This window comes from Branchiostoma belcheri, unplaced genomic scaffold (genome assembly GCF_001625305.1).
Source record: "Branchiostoma belcheri isolate BF01 breed outbred unplaced genomic scaffold, Haploidv18h27 scaffold129, whole genome shotgun sequence".
Lineage (NCBI taxonomy): Eukaryota > Metazoa > Chordata > Leptocardii > Amphioxiformes > Branchiostomatidae > Branchiostoma > Branchiostoma belcheri.
This window is the reverse complement of record NW_017802702.1, coordinates 377044-393482: the sequence shown is the minus strand read 5'-3', so window position 1 is coordinate 393482 and position 16439 is coordinate 377044. Positions and strand designations below refer to the sequence as shown.

General features: G+C 41.9%; 1 protein-coding gene across 1 annotated transcript; it reads left to right on the top strand.

Annotated features, from left to right (window-relative positions):
- The first annotated feature begins 1106 nt into the window (after positions 1 to 1106).
- Positions 1107 to 10976, top strand: LOC109463616. The gene is made up of 6 exons (XM_019760469.1): positions 1107 to 1344; positions 3928 to 4017; positions 6017 to 6115; positions 7231 to 7309; positions 8198 to 8308; positions 10545 to 10976. The coding sequence occupies exons 1-6, from the start codon at positions 1198 to 1200 to the stop codon at positions 10889 to 10891; spliced, it is 873 nt and encodes a 290-aa protein (XP_019616028.1). The 5' UTR covers positions 1107 to 1197; the 3' UTR covers positions 10892 to 10976.
- Positions 10977 to 16439: the final 5463 nt, after the last annotated feature.

The window sequence follows — 16439 nt, the reverse complement described above, 5'->3', positions numbered from 1 at the left end:
CGTAGGAAATTCAGTTGTAACAGCGAGAGGTAAAAATTGTTATTCAAGTTTTATTAGTTTTCTCAGTCAAGTCCACCCACAAACAACGTGTTATAAAGTCTCTCCTTATGTCCTTTGGCTAACTAATTATGATTAACAATCAGTGATTTCTTTTAATGTCCACAATAAACAACGGTCAACTTTTACAGTATTTTGGTACAATTGCTAGTCAGTCATGTGACGATTTTTATAACGATTTTTGACGTCGGTCCGTTTTCAACGGCAAGCATTAGCTCTAGGCAAGCATGAAGTTTCTTGTCTGTCTGGTGTTGTTGACGAGATTCATTTCACACGTATAGATACAGAAAGAATCCTGTAGTACCTGTCTGGTGTTCTTTTTCACCGTGGGTTTCACGTTGGGCCAGTCCATGTTGTTTTTTTTTATAAAAACATCTAATCACCAGACGTGGTGACGGCACACTCAGGTTTTTTCAACTTATATTAATGCCGCCACCAAGACAGGGGACAATACAACACTCATTTTCACCTGAGCAAAGTGAGGTAAGTTGTGTAAAGTGTATTTTCCAAGGGCACAGGACTCGACTTGACTTCGGTGGCATGTCAGGACTTCGGTGGCATGTCAGGACTCGAACCCGGGACCTCTTGTTTCCGAGTCGAGCACTCTGCCGCTACGCCACACGACCCAGTCCATGTTAGGGGTACGAAGGTCAATTGTTGTATCCAGAATCGTGTTCTATCATCAAGCCATGCTCAGGCACGGTTCTGGATAGTCCATACGTATATCTAGAACTCTAGATAGAGAACGGTTCTGGATAGTCCATACGTAACTCTAGTTAGGGAAGTAGGCTAGTTAATAATTAAGCAGTAGGGTCAGGGAACTCTAGTTAATAATTAACCAGTAATCTGTATGGTTAACCTCTGCTATTTTTGTGCTCCGCCGTGTAGTGTGTGACACGAACACCTGTTATACTCAATAACCCTTCAAGGATCGGTTATTACGTCACGGCCGCACCCCATTGGCTACCGCATCTCAAAATCAACCAATGACAGAGGACCACATTATACCTGCTACCGTCCAGCTGATTCAATACTAGTACTCTTGCCAACTATCCTGCGGCAACATAGCCGACCTCCACTAATACCGACAGCATACTTTCCATTGTTTTACAACATTTTTCTCATACTCTCAGGCTCATCATGTGTGAAAAAGACACATGGCTTATTTTGATGCTGATGTTTACTTGTTGTTTTGCGAAATTAGATGAAAACCTGCACTTTGTAACAAAAGGTCCACAGGAAGGCTACACGTGGAGACTGGTAACAGATGGGAAGGGTGTTACACAGGTGGGTACCTGTTCTGTATGTAGCGCTTTAATTTTCTTGGTTGTATTGTGAAAGTGTAGAAGGAGCCGAAACATTGTAGTACAGGAGCCAATATCTAAAAGAGGCCTAGAAATATGATTTCGTGGCACCCACTTTACAGAAAAGGTTTGACCTTATTTTGTGGTAGAGGGGCCTCTGCCACATCACCCAGTATGATTTTTATGCTCAAATTGTGGTATCACTTTTTTTCTACGGGCCCGTAAAGGTGTAACACTTGAATAGAACAAGCGAAAAAAGGCACATTTTCAAGGGGGAGTGGCAGAAAATTAAATATCAACGTTTTTTGATGAAACTTGATAGGCTGATACAACTTTTGATGGGGATAACAAAAATGTAAATTTTTTTCTCCAAATTCTACTTTTTTCAAGTTTTATGGCACTTTAAATTCGATTTTTTAAGCTATTTTGGTACATAAAACGTAGTGTTTACTTTCCGAAATTAGGCAATTATTCGTGTTACCTTGTCTGATGCGGCAGAGCCCCCTCTACCACAAAATAAGGTCAAACCTTTTCTGTAAAGTGGGTGCCACGAAATCACATTTTTCAGGCCCTGGCTCCTGTTACTATTGGATTCGTTTTTAGACATAGGAATAACATTCCGATAAACCCCAGGATTAGGAATGAATGGATTAACTTTATTGTTAGACAATTGTTAGACGTAGATATCATACATTACTATATTATTTTGCATTACTTTCTTATCTCATTGTTACTATTTGTTACAATTATTGTTATTAACATTTCCTAAATGTGGTCAGGGAGTTGAAAAGGAATTCTTAGGCCTGTTTCCCATGGCCATTTTTATATGTAACTAGAGTTCCCCGATCTCATACCTTCGCCAAATGATGTTAATCATTATGACTGACAAATTATAGATTAGATTATTCCCCCCTGATTTAAGAAATAGGAACCTAATTTTCATGAATTATATCATTTTATCATAATCTCAACCAAAAGACAGTCTTAACAAACAATGCATTCTAGCATTTCCTACTAAATTATGCAAATGAGGTCCTGATTTGAATAAATTATGTTTAATGATGTTCACCTCAACTAAACTTTCAAATACCACAAGTATGAAATTCCAGGCAGTTATCATTACATAATTATAAAAAAGTTCTCATTAATTATGCAAATTAAGTCATTATTAACATAATCAATATCTTCCTTTGTTTCTCTCGTTGTCAATTACCAATGTCACAAGCTTCAATTGTCCTATCATGAAATGCAGCTGATTTATAGAATTTCCCCATAAATTATGTAAATTACATCCATATTTGCTTAATTGTCATATAATTATATTAAACATCACGTAAGCTACCTACATACCAAAAATCACGACGATCCGTCAAACGGTTCTTGAGTTATCCCCTTTTGAATAATTTCAAGAATATATCCCTGCAGTTCCAGAGCAAGCCGCTAGGGGGCCCAAACTCACGTCACTTCTTCCCCAGCACGATAGCTACCTACCATCCAAATTTCATCACCCCAACATGTCTAGATCATGAGATATCAAAACCGGAAGTTCAGCTGCAGTACCATAACAAGCCGCTTGGGGGCCCAAAATCTAATCATTTTGAGGTCTCATCAAGACCTACCCACCTACCAAGTATCAAAATAATCCATCAAGGCCTTCTCAAGTTATCGTGTTTACAGACAGACAGACAGACACACACACACACACACACACACATACACGAACGCCCCTGAAAACATAACCTTCTTGGCGAAGGTAATTATATGTAAATGTAGTTGAAATAAATAAATCGTACCTGGTGGTTAATAAGCAATATTAAACTAATCCATCTCCTACAATAATAACTACAAAATATTATCGATAACAATATATGAGTTACAAAATAGCCATGTATATATGATTTGGTCTCGCTTTTGGAATGACGTGTAAAGGAATTGACCAACGTAGGTGGGTATAGGAGTTGGACATGGCAACAATACGTGGAAACTATCGTTCTGTGTACCAGATAGGGTAAAGTAATAGTCTGTAACAATGCATCTTTCTCTTCACTATATATATATTGGTAGGACAAGTCACCAAGAAATGAAATTCATCTTCAATACGTTCGTTATGTGTATGTTAGGATGAGAACAATTTTGAACGAGGAAGTTGTTCCTACCTCAACTTTTTGGCGACGTCTCAGGGAGGAGCCTAATGGTGCAGTACTGTGTGCAGTTTGCAAGAATTCTAAAAATGGTACAGGCATTTTGTTCACAGGAATGGAATGTCCACAGGCATGCCTCTGCCCAAGCATATCTCTGCCCACATTTATGCCCACATTTCTGGAAACCCTTGGGAAGACCTCTCTGCCCCGGATGGCCCTACTTTCTGTGACCCCGGGGCTCGTTCAGTATACACTCAGGGAAGGAGTGCACTGTATCTGTCTGGACGTAATTAACAGGTAACAAGCAGTCTTCCTCAAAATCATGAAATGATGGCAGTGCCATGCAAACAATAACCCTAACAGCAACCACCGTCGCCATGGCAATGTATGTTTTCATTGCCAGTCTTGTTGTTGTTGTTTTTCAGTTCTTATTAGACAAGAATTACGACATCGTGGACTGCAACACGACCACAGGTGTCCCAGCCAGGCAGACTGTACGGGACATGTTCAGGGAGGTAAACTACAGTCTATATACAAGTTGTCTTTCCTCGACTCTTTCTGCATGAGTATATAATCAGGGCTTATGTTAGATATGTTGATAATATTTCCTTGTCATGATGTATCAATACATTTTTTTATATCTTCTTTCACGTTTAATACCACAATTCACATTTATGTATGTTTTCAGTGAATTAAGCCACCACATGTGTAGACCTATATAGACCGTTATACGTACAATTATAGTTAATTCACACAACTGAAGTACAGAGACTTTCGTAAGGTCTATAACTAAATTTATATCATACCCGGGCGGCGATAACGTTCGATAACAGGTTCCAGACCGGGCCGTACTTTACGGTACGGCCCGGTCCGGAACCCGTTATCGAACGCTTCCCTGGCTCCCATAAAACGATTCGAACGCGTTTCGCCCTACCCGCTTGTGCCCCTTTCGAAAATTCGAATACAGAATCCGGACGTTGGAACTGATGTTCTTGCATTTGAAGGTTTAGGGGCACCAACTTAAGTTTTGGCTCATCTTGCATTGAAAGGCGCGTTTTCTTGGGTGGGTATGATATAAATAAAATACAACACGGTGTATTCCGCATCGCCCTCGGTCCCGGCCCTCCCGCGAGTCGGATCGCCCTCGGGCCTGCGGCCGTCGGGCGATCCGACCCGCGGTCGGGCCGATACCTCGGGCGATACGGAATACCCCGTGTTGTATTCTATATTTATACAGGCGTTTTCAAAAACACCTCCCGGAAAAACACTTTGCAAGACGCTCGTTTACAGAAAAAAGAACGTTTCACAACGCGTATCTCACAAATGCTCCCAAATGCGCTCCAGAGTGCAACAGATCAGTCCAAAGTAAGCAAACACATTCGGGGGGCACACCCCAGTTTATTTTGGGTCACAATTCTATTCTGCACACCCTGAACTCTAGCGACCGTCTATTTCAGGAAATAATTCTTAAGCCAAAACAGTGTTTGCAAATGAAGGATATCCCTCTAGCTATGAGAACAATAGAATTTCAATTTCCTTTAACCTCTATAAGTTTAGTAAATTTTAGGGGTGAAAGAATTTTTCGATGAAAATTGATACAAAAAATTTAGCCATTTTCACGTGCAATTAAACCCACCACCCAGAATGTAGCCACCACAACGACTTATATTGTCGGAAAGAGAAAACCCTAATGTATTATCAAGGAAAGTATAAAGAAGAGAATCCTAACACTGAGATGATTATCATAATAGCCCGTCGCGCGAGGCATAGCGACAGCACTCCCAGAACGCATAAAAGGCATATCTGGGTCAAACGGAAGTAAGCCTCGGGCCCGAAATCAATTTTCACCCAAAACACGCCACTTCTCACACTTTCCAGCCATGTTAGTAGTTAATACCATTTTACAGCAGATTATGAGAAATGTGAACTCAAACATGAACCATCGAAACCCCTTCGTCACTTTTTACCGCGCACTACCAAGCTTGCCAATAAATCAGATTCGAACTCTTTTCGAAAACGCGTCTTGCAAAGTCTTTTTGAACACGCGTTTTAAAAAGTGTTTTGGAAAACGCGTTTCGGGAAAGGTTTCAGGAAACGCATTTGTACTATACGGGAAAGTCTATTTGGATACGCATGTAAAGCGGACGTAAGTTCTAGTGCTTCACCTACATGTAACTAGACGTGTTTAAAGTTAAAACTTTTGATCCAACACAAAAAATTCTCTCACCTAGAGCTTTCGACCAGTCACTCTGGTCTTCCTCAGTAGACTGACCCAGTGAAGCTTGTCACGTGGCTTCTTTGAAGTGTGACGTCAACACTGGGTCAAAGGTATCTGGTAGACGATGTCGGCCCCCGTCGCGGTTCAATGTAGGGTGATGGGCCCTGATGTATATGACACTGAACAAGACTATTTCTCGAGAGGGGTAAAGGAAGTTTTAACTTTAAACATGTAACTACCAACACAGATGAACTTTCATGATAATGTAACTAGACTCTTCTGTACCCTCCCCACAGGCCGTACAGTCGTACTCAGGTATCATCATAGACCAGCACATGGACAACACTGACCACGACCGCTACAGACGCAGATGCACCAAGTTCATGAGAGACACGGTAAGATAAGTCATGACTATTCCTTAGCTTGGGGTCCGGTAACATTGACCGTGCCTATACTATTCCCACAACCTGTCTGTCTTTTCCATCTTGGAGAAAAACGATCAGTTTAATCGACCTTGACCTTGAGTATCTTTTTATCCATACGATAAAACTAGACAAGATGTAAAACGTGTCCAAATTTCACTTCACAAATCCAAACGGTTGCTGAGATTTTGGCAACTGTGCACTTCGGCACCTGCCATAGGGCTAGCTAGGCCCCGTACAAGGCCAATAGGCGGGGGCATTTAGTGGTCTCATTATTTGGTCAAATATGCTATTTTGGCCATCCCTTTCTTATTAACGGAGATCACTGGTACATACTCTATCGTTCCCAGTCATTTGGAGTTAGTGTAAGCTTTTTTTACGGCAGAAAGGGGGGGGCGCCAACAGGACTTCCACACTAAGTCCCATAGATAAGCATAGGGGTCCGTCTTGGTGGCCGTTGCCATGGCAACGGGGGTCTGACGGTGAAACAAACGGGTAAATTCAAAGGGAACTAACGTTACTAGTTGATATAACATACGATTTTGGCCAAACATTCCCGTTGTCGGCAATTACCGTTGTGTATTAACACATGACTGTCGCTCTATCTGGGAAGACTCTAGGCCGCATGCACTAGCGTTCACCAAATGCTTTCTTTCCCCCTAAACTACAATGAAAGAAAAATCGTGATATTCCGATGAACGTAACATTCATGACTTGTCCGATTTGCAAAACAACCAACCGCAAAATACAGCTGTAGTTCGTCTGTAATCCGCAAGGACAGGAGTTGACTGATCGCCGTGTATTGGTACTAGTGTGTGGAAGGAGAGGATATCATTGGCATAATTGGCTGCTAACTAAGCAAATCAGGAGAAATTTTGCATACTTAATTAGGGAAATTGTGAGAAATGTGACTAAGAGAGAAACATGGATCTACATCAATTATGCAAATAAAAACATCATTGGCATAACTGATAAAATAACACAATGGTAAATAATGGTACTTATGTCTTTTGTATGTTAATTAATGGTGAACATCATTACACATAGAATATCATATATTGGATAAAAATTTGTCCCTATCATCACAGAAAAGGATAAAGTACGACACGACTGCCCCGCTGTACCACGAGAGGATGCGGCGGGGAAGATTCCATTCCACCTGGCCGGGTAAGACAAACTTCGACATGGCAAGGAATCAAAGATTCCTAAGATATCGTAGATATAATGTTCACAATGACTTCTGACAATTTAAAACACCACATTAACAGCATCGTTACAGGTAACAATACATGACTTAGAAGGTGATAATGATTATTGTAATACATAATACATGCTAACTTCACCTCCTTAGAGTAGTGTGGTATGGCCCATTACTCCTACATTGAACAACCGCTGTCGACAGCTGATACCACACCACATACAACACAGTTGCATTATTTTATTTCAATACTTGATAATACAAATACAAAGAAAAAAGCAAAGCATCTGAGCCTCACTAATCTGATCCTAATCCTAAGACAGCTAGGCCCTGAATACGACGACGTTATAGTACATCTTAGCCAGTACCCACGTTATAGTAGCCAGTACCCACACACACAACACCCGACTAAGCACACAGGAGGGACTTCAGCTACCGAAAGCTCGCTTGCAGTACAAAAAGAGATCGCTTTCTTTTTCCGATACAGCCCTCTGGAACTCACTTCCTCCTAACGTCAGAAATGCAAGAACACTCAGTGTCTTCAAGATTACCTTTTCTTTACTCAGCATACACGTACAGTTAATATGATTTGTTGTTAATTTTCCATTTTGCTTTTAGACATTGATATGCAAATTCAGTTCCATTATTATTTATATCATTTGTCATATTTATTTCGTATGTTTATGTACTTATTAGTCTGTTCCGTTTCTTTTATCATTACCCTTTGATTGCACTTAAGTTACCTTTTATTACGTTATGTATGTCACGGGGAGCTTTGAAAAGCGCCAAAATGGCGATATGCTAACCTGTATAAATAAATAAAAATGAAATGAAATGAATCTTGTGTTTATGTTTAGGAACAAACTGGTGTGGAACAGTCCAGGCACCAGCGAACAGCACCCTGGGAAAGAACAACGGGACAGACAGTTGTTGTCAACAGCACCAGCAGTGCGCTGATGTTCTAGAAGGTAAGTTAGAGAATAGTTAGCCTGGGGGCCATCCATTTGGCAACCCCAAAAAAATCAGGGTTTCCGTTACAAATCGGCTGGCACTTAGGCTGAAGAACAGCCTGTATAGTGTATGTGAAAGAACTTGTAAATATTGTAGTTCAAAGGCCGTGGAAGACGAAATACATTTCATTTCAAACTGTTCATTCCATAACAACACTCGAAATGAATTGACTATTCAAACTTCTACAATTTATCCCAATTTCTCTAAACTTACAGACCAAGAAAAAACTATTCTTCTTTTAACTTCCCAAAACCCACAAATTTTGGAAAAGGTGGGACATTACGTCTTCCATGGTTTACAGAAGAAAAGTCAAACCCTTCAGACATAGTTTAAGACATAGTTATAGTTCTAGACAGCTACCTTTATCATGTAGACTTTAGTTATTTTATACTCTATTTCATTGTTCTTTTATGTTTTGTAATTTGCAATTAGCCTCCGGGCACGAATTTGCAATAAACTTTTCATTTTCATTTTGAATATATTGAATAGCAAAGTTGTTCACAACCACTTGCAATTGTTTAACCAAAACCAACATTTTGATGGCGTCTGTTATCAGGGCTGTTGTTAAACAAGTAGTTGTAAATTAAAAAAAAAAAACTTTTGCTATTCAATCATTCACCAACCTAATGAAATTATTTAGGCCACAGTAAGTAAATTTTATGGATGACATCCTCCGCAGACTCCAAATCTAATGCGAGTGGGCGAAAAAAAAAACAAGGCGGGCCCAAAAAAACAAGATTCCTATAATTTGAAATTTTGACATCATGAACCCTGTTAAACAAGAAACGATAGCTATATAATGCTAACTTTACTGCCACCTGTCACAACATCCATTTGTCACTGAAACATCTTTCAAAAGGGAAAGTTTTCAATCATTGTACAAATGGTTTTGATTCCGTGGGAACGTATAAAAGGAATAAAATACATCACCGCATCAAAGTAAAAGTCAAAACAGTCAATCAGAGCCTTGTCTTGTCTCCTCTCTTCATGTTTATCTGGCATCCACGTTCCAGCATGGCAAGGCATGTCATTTTGTCCATTTTCGGAATGTTGACCACTGTCAAAGGACAACAAAATTTCTTGTTTTTTTTTTTTTACTCAAAATCAGGTGAAAATTAATGCGCGCGCGGATGTCATCCATAAAAATTACTTGCTGTGGCCTTATGGATATTTCGGATACATGTACAGTTTTCTTTGAATGAATCATATTAAGGCGGTAAATGGAGCGTGGTAGAGTTATTGAAATTGACGAACTTATACCTTCGCCAAACAATCATTGTCTCAGTAACTATGGAACGTATGCCATAATTTGCATAATCCATTTTGATGATGTTAACCTAACTGAAATATGTGAAATGTATAGAATCATCGTTTTTTTTTATTAGGCTATTATCAAAGTTTCTTATCAAATATACAAATAAGGCCATAAGTTCAATGAATCTTCTTACGTGAGTATCAACGTCCAATCATCACGAATATAGCAGTTAACACGTGGAAATATCCATATAACCTGTAATGTATGTATTATTATGTCCTACCTGGGCCGCGATTTCGTTCGATACGGGTGTTCCGGCCCGTGTTATAACTAGCGGTACGGCCCGGGGGTTCTTAATGCGTACGGCCCGGGGCTTCCAAATGTTCCATAGAATAGTTACAACGCGTTTCGCCCTAACCGCGTGCACCGCTTTCGAAAATTCGAATACAAAATTCGGACGTTGGAATTGTTGTTGTTGCATTTTTTGGGTTTAGGGACACGAAATTTTCGCTCATTTCGCATTGAAAGGCGTGTTTTCTTGGGTGGGTATGACATAAATAAAATACAACACGGTGTATTCCGCATCACCCTCGGTCCCAGCCCTCCCGCGGATCGGATCTCCCTCCGGCCTTCGGCCGTCGGGCGATCCGACGCGCGGTCGGGCTGGCACCTCGGGCGATACGGAATACCCCGTGTTGTATTCTATATTTATTATTTGTGTGAAATATCAGCTTCCAATAATAACGAGAAATGTGCTTGGAGATGTCTTTATCAAACAGTGCTGGTATATTATACGAACCAAACTATTGTTATCTTCTATAACAGAAGACATTATAAAACACTGTTATGATTGTAGGATAGATAGGTTTTGTGGTATATTGTTGATTTAAAACGATAAAACACACCGACGTGCTTGCAATACTGTTTTTTATCGCTAGGCTACCAGAGGACAGACTACTACCAGAACATGCGACCTTGGCGCGTCTCTCACTGCGACTGTGACAGGGAGTTCTATGACTGTCTGGCGACCGTCAACACGTCCGTGTCGTACGCAGTCGCCTTCACGTACTTTCACGACTTGAGCCCGACCTGCTTCGAACGGCGTCGGAAGGATATCTGCACGGAGCGCGGCGACTGGTTCAACTGTCAGAAACAGGAAAAAGTGAGGGTTCCGACAGAAAAGGACAACCCGACATGGCCTTCTTTTTACCCACCTCACTTCCGCCGCGCTGAGAAAAGTATTAAGGAGATAGTTCGGCCTGCACAACGTGCGAGAGGGTTTTAATTTTGTCTGACTTAGGCTACAGCAAGTAAATTTTATGGATGACATCCTCCGCAGACTCCAGATCTAATGCGAGCTGGCAAAAAAAAACAAGACGGGCCGAAAAAAACAAGGTTCCTACAATTTAAAATTTTGACTCAATCATTGTACAAATGGTCTTGATTCAGTGGAAACATCACATATACACAGCCAACATCACATATCACTGCATCAAAGTAAGAAATTAAACATTAAATCAGAACCTTTTCTTGTCTTCTCTCTTCATGGTTATCTGCCATCCACCTTCCGGCATGGCAACAGACATCTTTGCTCATTTTTGGCATGTTGACCACTGTCAGAAGGCAACAAAATTTCTAGTTTTTTTCCCAAACCAGACGAAAATTAATGCGCGCGCTGATGTCATCCATAAAAATTACTTGCTGTGGACTTACATCATCTGTACTGATCAGGAATTTGCACATTTTAATCAAAAATATTACGTAGGCTGTTATTTCTCCGTAAGTGATACAAATATAACGCAATCTTATCTCGAAAGTTCATCTGTGTTGGTAGGTGTCATTAATTTCTTGACAGAAGAAAATTTTACGGTCGAAAATTTGGGTGAGTCCAAATTCATTTGGGTGAGTCCAAATTCATTGTGTTGGCGATTACAGTTCAAAGTTGGCCACACCGACTTAATTTTATGGATGACATCCACGCGTGCATTGATTTTCGCCTGTTCTCAAAAAAAAGATCACGTCCTCCGAGGCTCTGGCCTGGCTCAAGGCCTGGGTACTCCATTATAGTTAGCGACAATGCGGAGCCTGTGGTAACTCTGGAGGATGGCACCCAGAAGCTCCACGACTCAAGAACTCAGTACGCATACGTACAGTGTCGATTCATAAACTCCGCAAAAAGCCAGCATGAGCCGGCTTGTCATATACATCGCTATGCTTACTGCTGCAAATTTACAATACCAGATTTGTATTCCTGTGGTTTAGTAGCATTTTTATTTTTGGCCGGATTTTTTTTTATTCGCCCGCGCGCACTAGTTTGGGGGTCTCTAGAGGATGTCATCCATAAAATTAAGGCATTCGACTTTCATAAACTGCATACGTCACAGAACAAAAAAAAACTTAAATTGTTGTACGGATTGCCACCATAAAATGTTGGTGCCTGTTTTCCTGTCATTTCCGCATATATTACCGAGAAAAAAGACACTTACCTACATTTTAGTAAAAAAATGATTTGCCAGGGGGGACATCACGAGCGCAAGCCGCGTTCGACTTCAGCGTTCTAGAACGACGTTCTTTCGAAATGTCCCCCCTGTGACGCAACAGTTTATGCGGTCTGTGAAAGTCGAATGGGTCTATTGAATGGACCTATTACATTATTACGTCACCGTTTGTTTACCTTTTCTAAAGAACATTCTAGAACGGTCAGTTAAAGAATAAAGATCATTTCAAGTTTTAAAAGTCAGGTGTGTTCGATTTTTCCTGTGTCTAGTTTTGTTGACACAGCATTGCATGCTGTAATGGGTGATTTAGTTGTGACATTAGACGAAAGTTACAGTATTAAAAGCCTTATATTAGGCTAACGCTACACAAACGAACACCGCGCTACGCACCCCTCTACAACATAAACGTCGATTGACCGGCATTCATTGCGGTAAGCAAACTGTGACGTAATAATGGTATAAGTCCATTGAGACCCAAAATAAACTGGGGTGTGCCCCCTTGACCACAAACTGTCTCGACATTCATTGCGGTAAACAAACTGTGACGTTATAATGTAATAGGTCCATTGACAGAACAACACCAACAAAATTCGATGGCCTATCGCCTATGGCTTACTCTTAGCAATGCCATAGATACTAGTTACGTAGTACTACTACTGAAAAACTTGCCATACAGTGTACCTGTTACAATATTTGAGCAGTAAAGTTTGATTTGTATCGTCCTCACGTCTGCCAAATACTAGCCTGGGTACCAAACCTTAGGTCGGCTTGGCGGTAATTTTTCGGCCCCGGCCTTTACCAAGCACAGGCAAGTTATGCCACGGACCTATCTCCACCCCCACCCCCCCGAAGCGCGGTAATTGAGGACTAGTTGGCGGCCCCAAACGCTCTCGGCGCCGAAGGGATAGCGCTGAGCTCACGGCGGTCTGGTTAACCGGCTGCAGCTAGCCAAGTACCGACGTTCCCATGATCCTCTCGCCAACGTTTTCTGACGTTCGACAATGCGTTCGAATGTTCCGTGGGGTTTGGATTGTTTACATTTGTCTCGCTGTGCCGGGAAGTGTTCAAAGGACTCCACGGCGTGGCGACTACGTCTAGCGAGTAAAATAGACTCTAAACAAGGACAACAACAACAACAACAACGTGGAAAATCGGACAGGTGAGTACTTCAGATACGGATAAGCTAAGATTTGTCATGACCCAAACAGTTGTGAGTTCAGAGTACAGAGACTGGCTACGTCCACAGAGATCACAAATAACTGGCCGTAGTACTAGAAACAGCGAGATGCTAGACTGTCCGAGAGCAAGAACGAATAGATATAAGAACTCGCCTATACCGTTTATGGTCCAACTCCTCAATAACTATGGACTGAACCCCTGACTGTTCAGTTGTCTTTTTAAATGTAGTACAGTGTTCTGTATCAAATGTTGTCCGGGAAATTTATAATGTATGAAACGTATTTTTATTGGTTTGTTAATACTGCGCCTATATTGATTGCAAACCTGTAGTTTTAATATACCAATGTTTTGTAAATTGGTTTACAATTCAGTTGTTTTAACTGCGAAAAAACAATAAATCCATTTTGAATCTTGAAAAAAGTTGTGAACTAATTTTGCAACATTATCAAAGTAGTTAACGTCAGGGGAGTAAACAATGTACGGGGGTTGCGGGTTGTTAGGGACTATAGACCTATAACATTATTACGTCACAGTTTGTTTACCGCAATGAATGCCGGTCAATCGACGTTGATATTGTACAGGGGTGCGTACCGCAGTGTGTGTTTGTGTAGCGTTAGCCTAATATAAGGCTTTTAATACAGTACTATTTTTGTCTAATGTCACAACTAAATCACCCATTACGGCATGTAGTGCTGTGTCAACACAACTAGACACTGCAAAAATCAAACATACCTGACTTTGAAAACTTTGAAATGATCTTTATTCTTCAACTGACAGCTCTAGAATGTTCGTTAGAACAGGTAAACAAACTGTGACGTAATAATGTTGTAGGTCCATTCGCAGAACGATGTTCCAATGGCGATATGGTGTTTATCTATCAACAACCTTGTAAAATGTCTAGAATATATCTTTATCGACCTACTGTGGATAATTGTGAAATCCCACAAAATCCACATAGACACATGTTCATACACGCGCACACGCACACACAGTACAAAACGTGTGTTACTTTATACGAAACAAACATGGTGTTCTGCGCCAAAAAGCAGCTGTTTACCTGTGTGTGGATGGAGTTCAGTACCAAGGACAGGTATGTTGACCTGTGTATGGATGGTGTTCAGCACCAAGGACAGGTATGTTTGCCTGTGTGTGGATGGTGTTCAGCACCAAGGACAGGTATGTTGACCTGTGTGTGGATACTGTTCAGTACCCAGGACAGGCATACTTACATGTATTTGGTTGGAGTTCAGTACCAAGGACAGGCATACTTACATGTATATGGTTGGAGTTCAGTACCAAGGACAGGCATGCTTACATGTATTTGGTTGGAGTTCAGTACCAAGGACAGGCATGCTTACATGTATGTGGTTGGAGTTCAGTACCAAGGGCAGTTGTGTTTACCTGTGTGTGGATGGTGTCAGGTCAGGAGGGGGATGTTACTGGGGACAACGATTTCCCGTATCGATAGTGTAACAGAAGTAACTGCCTGAGAAACACAGTATGTTAAGCCCTAGCTTACAAAGGTTGAAATTCTAATTAATTGTAACATGCTTCATAACAATAGCCGTAAGAAGATTAAATTTGTTCTGTGTTTCTAATTGTAGACAATTATATCCACAGGAATGAACCCGGATCCCGGTGTGAAGCGGACCGGTGCAGACAGCCCGGGTGATCCGCCTGTCCAACGCAGATACGTATACAGCCACCACGATCCCCGGAGTAGCGACGGAAGTCCCGACAGTCCTGAAAAGTCGGCCCGGTCAGTCTGTGATTCCGTCTCGGAGGTGCCTTGCTTCTTAGCCACCCAGTGGGAGTCCATCGGACCTGCACGCCTGCCCTCGTCCGGTGACAGCAGCTTCCACACGGCTCCGCCTGTACACCACACGGAGGGTACAATCACTGCAGTTCAGCAGTCTGAGGAGCTGGGAAATAAAACGACAAAGGCATCCACAGCACTGGAGTTGTACGCTTTGTCTATTGTGCAGGAAGCTATCTCTTCTGCAGCAAAGCATCTGAAAGAAAGCAAACCTCTGAAGTCCAGAAATCTTGACAGGGATGGCAAGACATCGGAGAGCGAGGACGCCGAAGACCAAGAGTCTCAGAAAAACCAAGACGCAAAGGAGGCGACCGATGACAATGTTTGTGATACGCCCACTCTCACCGATGTCCGTGAACTACGTGAAAGATATGACTTTACTATGACAGACTCAGCAGTAGGGCGTGATATCTCCCGTAAGGATGTTTCAGAAAACCATCATCTATTGACTGGGGATGTAGTAGACAAACATGCCTTGTTATCTTCCAGGGGACACTGCCCAACATCCCCTACCAACACAGACGGGATCTCTCCTGGACCTGCCAAGCCTGCCATCACTCCGTCCATTGAACCCATCGTTAGCGGGCATGGCGGTTCCTCCCCTCCAGCTAACTCTGCAACATCTTCCCACGAGGCGTTCTGTCCGCTCTACTCAGGCGTTCCCGGCTACACCGGCACAAAACGTCTCTCTACCTCCAAGAGTGAAGGGGATGGCGTCACTCTTTCACTGCATTCCCGTGTAATGGAGAATGGGAAGCGGCAAAGCTGCGCTGCTGAGGGTAAGGAATTTTCGATCCAGTCAGAAACGCCCGTTCAGCACAATAGCCAAGCCAGTGGCACCGCAGACGTTCAATCCGACGACGTTCTTTCTGAATCTACTTCAGCTGCCAATGAAAGAGACCGTATCAGAAGACTTCGTCTGGCCGTGGAAACGCTGGTAGATGAGTTCAGATTGGAAAACGATCTGGAAGCACTTCTGAATGGTAAACAGCCTAGGACCCCATCAGCGTTCCCTACAGATGAAACAAACGTCGAGATGATCCGAGGTGTTCAGTCGGACATGATGGAGATGTTACCGTCTAGTGCTGAAGAGTCACGAGCCTTCTACGATGAGATCAGGTCCATACTCGATTCTGTGAAGAGCAAGCGACGTGTTGGAGACGCACAAGTTGGGGAAAACAGTGACGACAAAGAAACATCTGGATGCGTCAAGTCGTCTCCTCTGTCGTACGTAGTCAAAAGTACGTTAGCCGGGGAGGTTAGCAATAATGTTGACTCTCATTTGATAAAAGGAGCCTCAGAAGAACAGCGATTTGAAGAAAACTTAGATTTGTCGGATT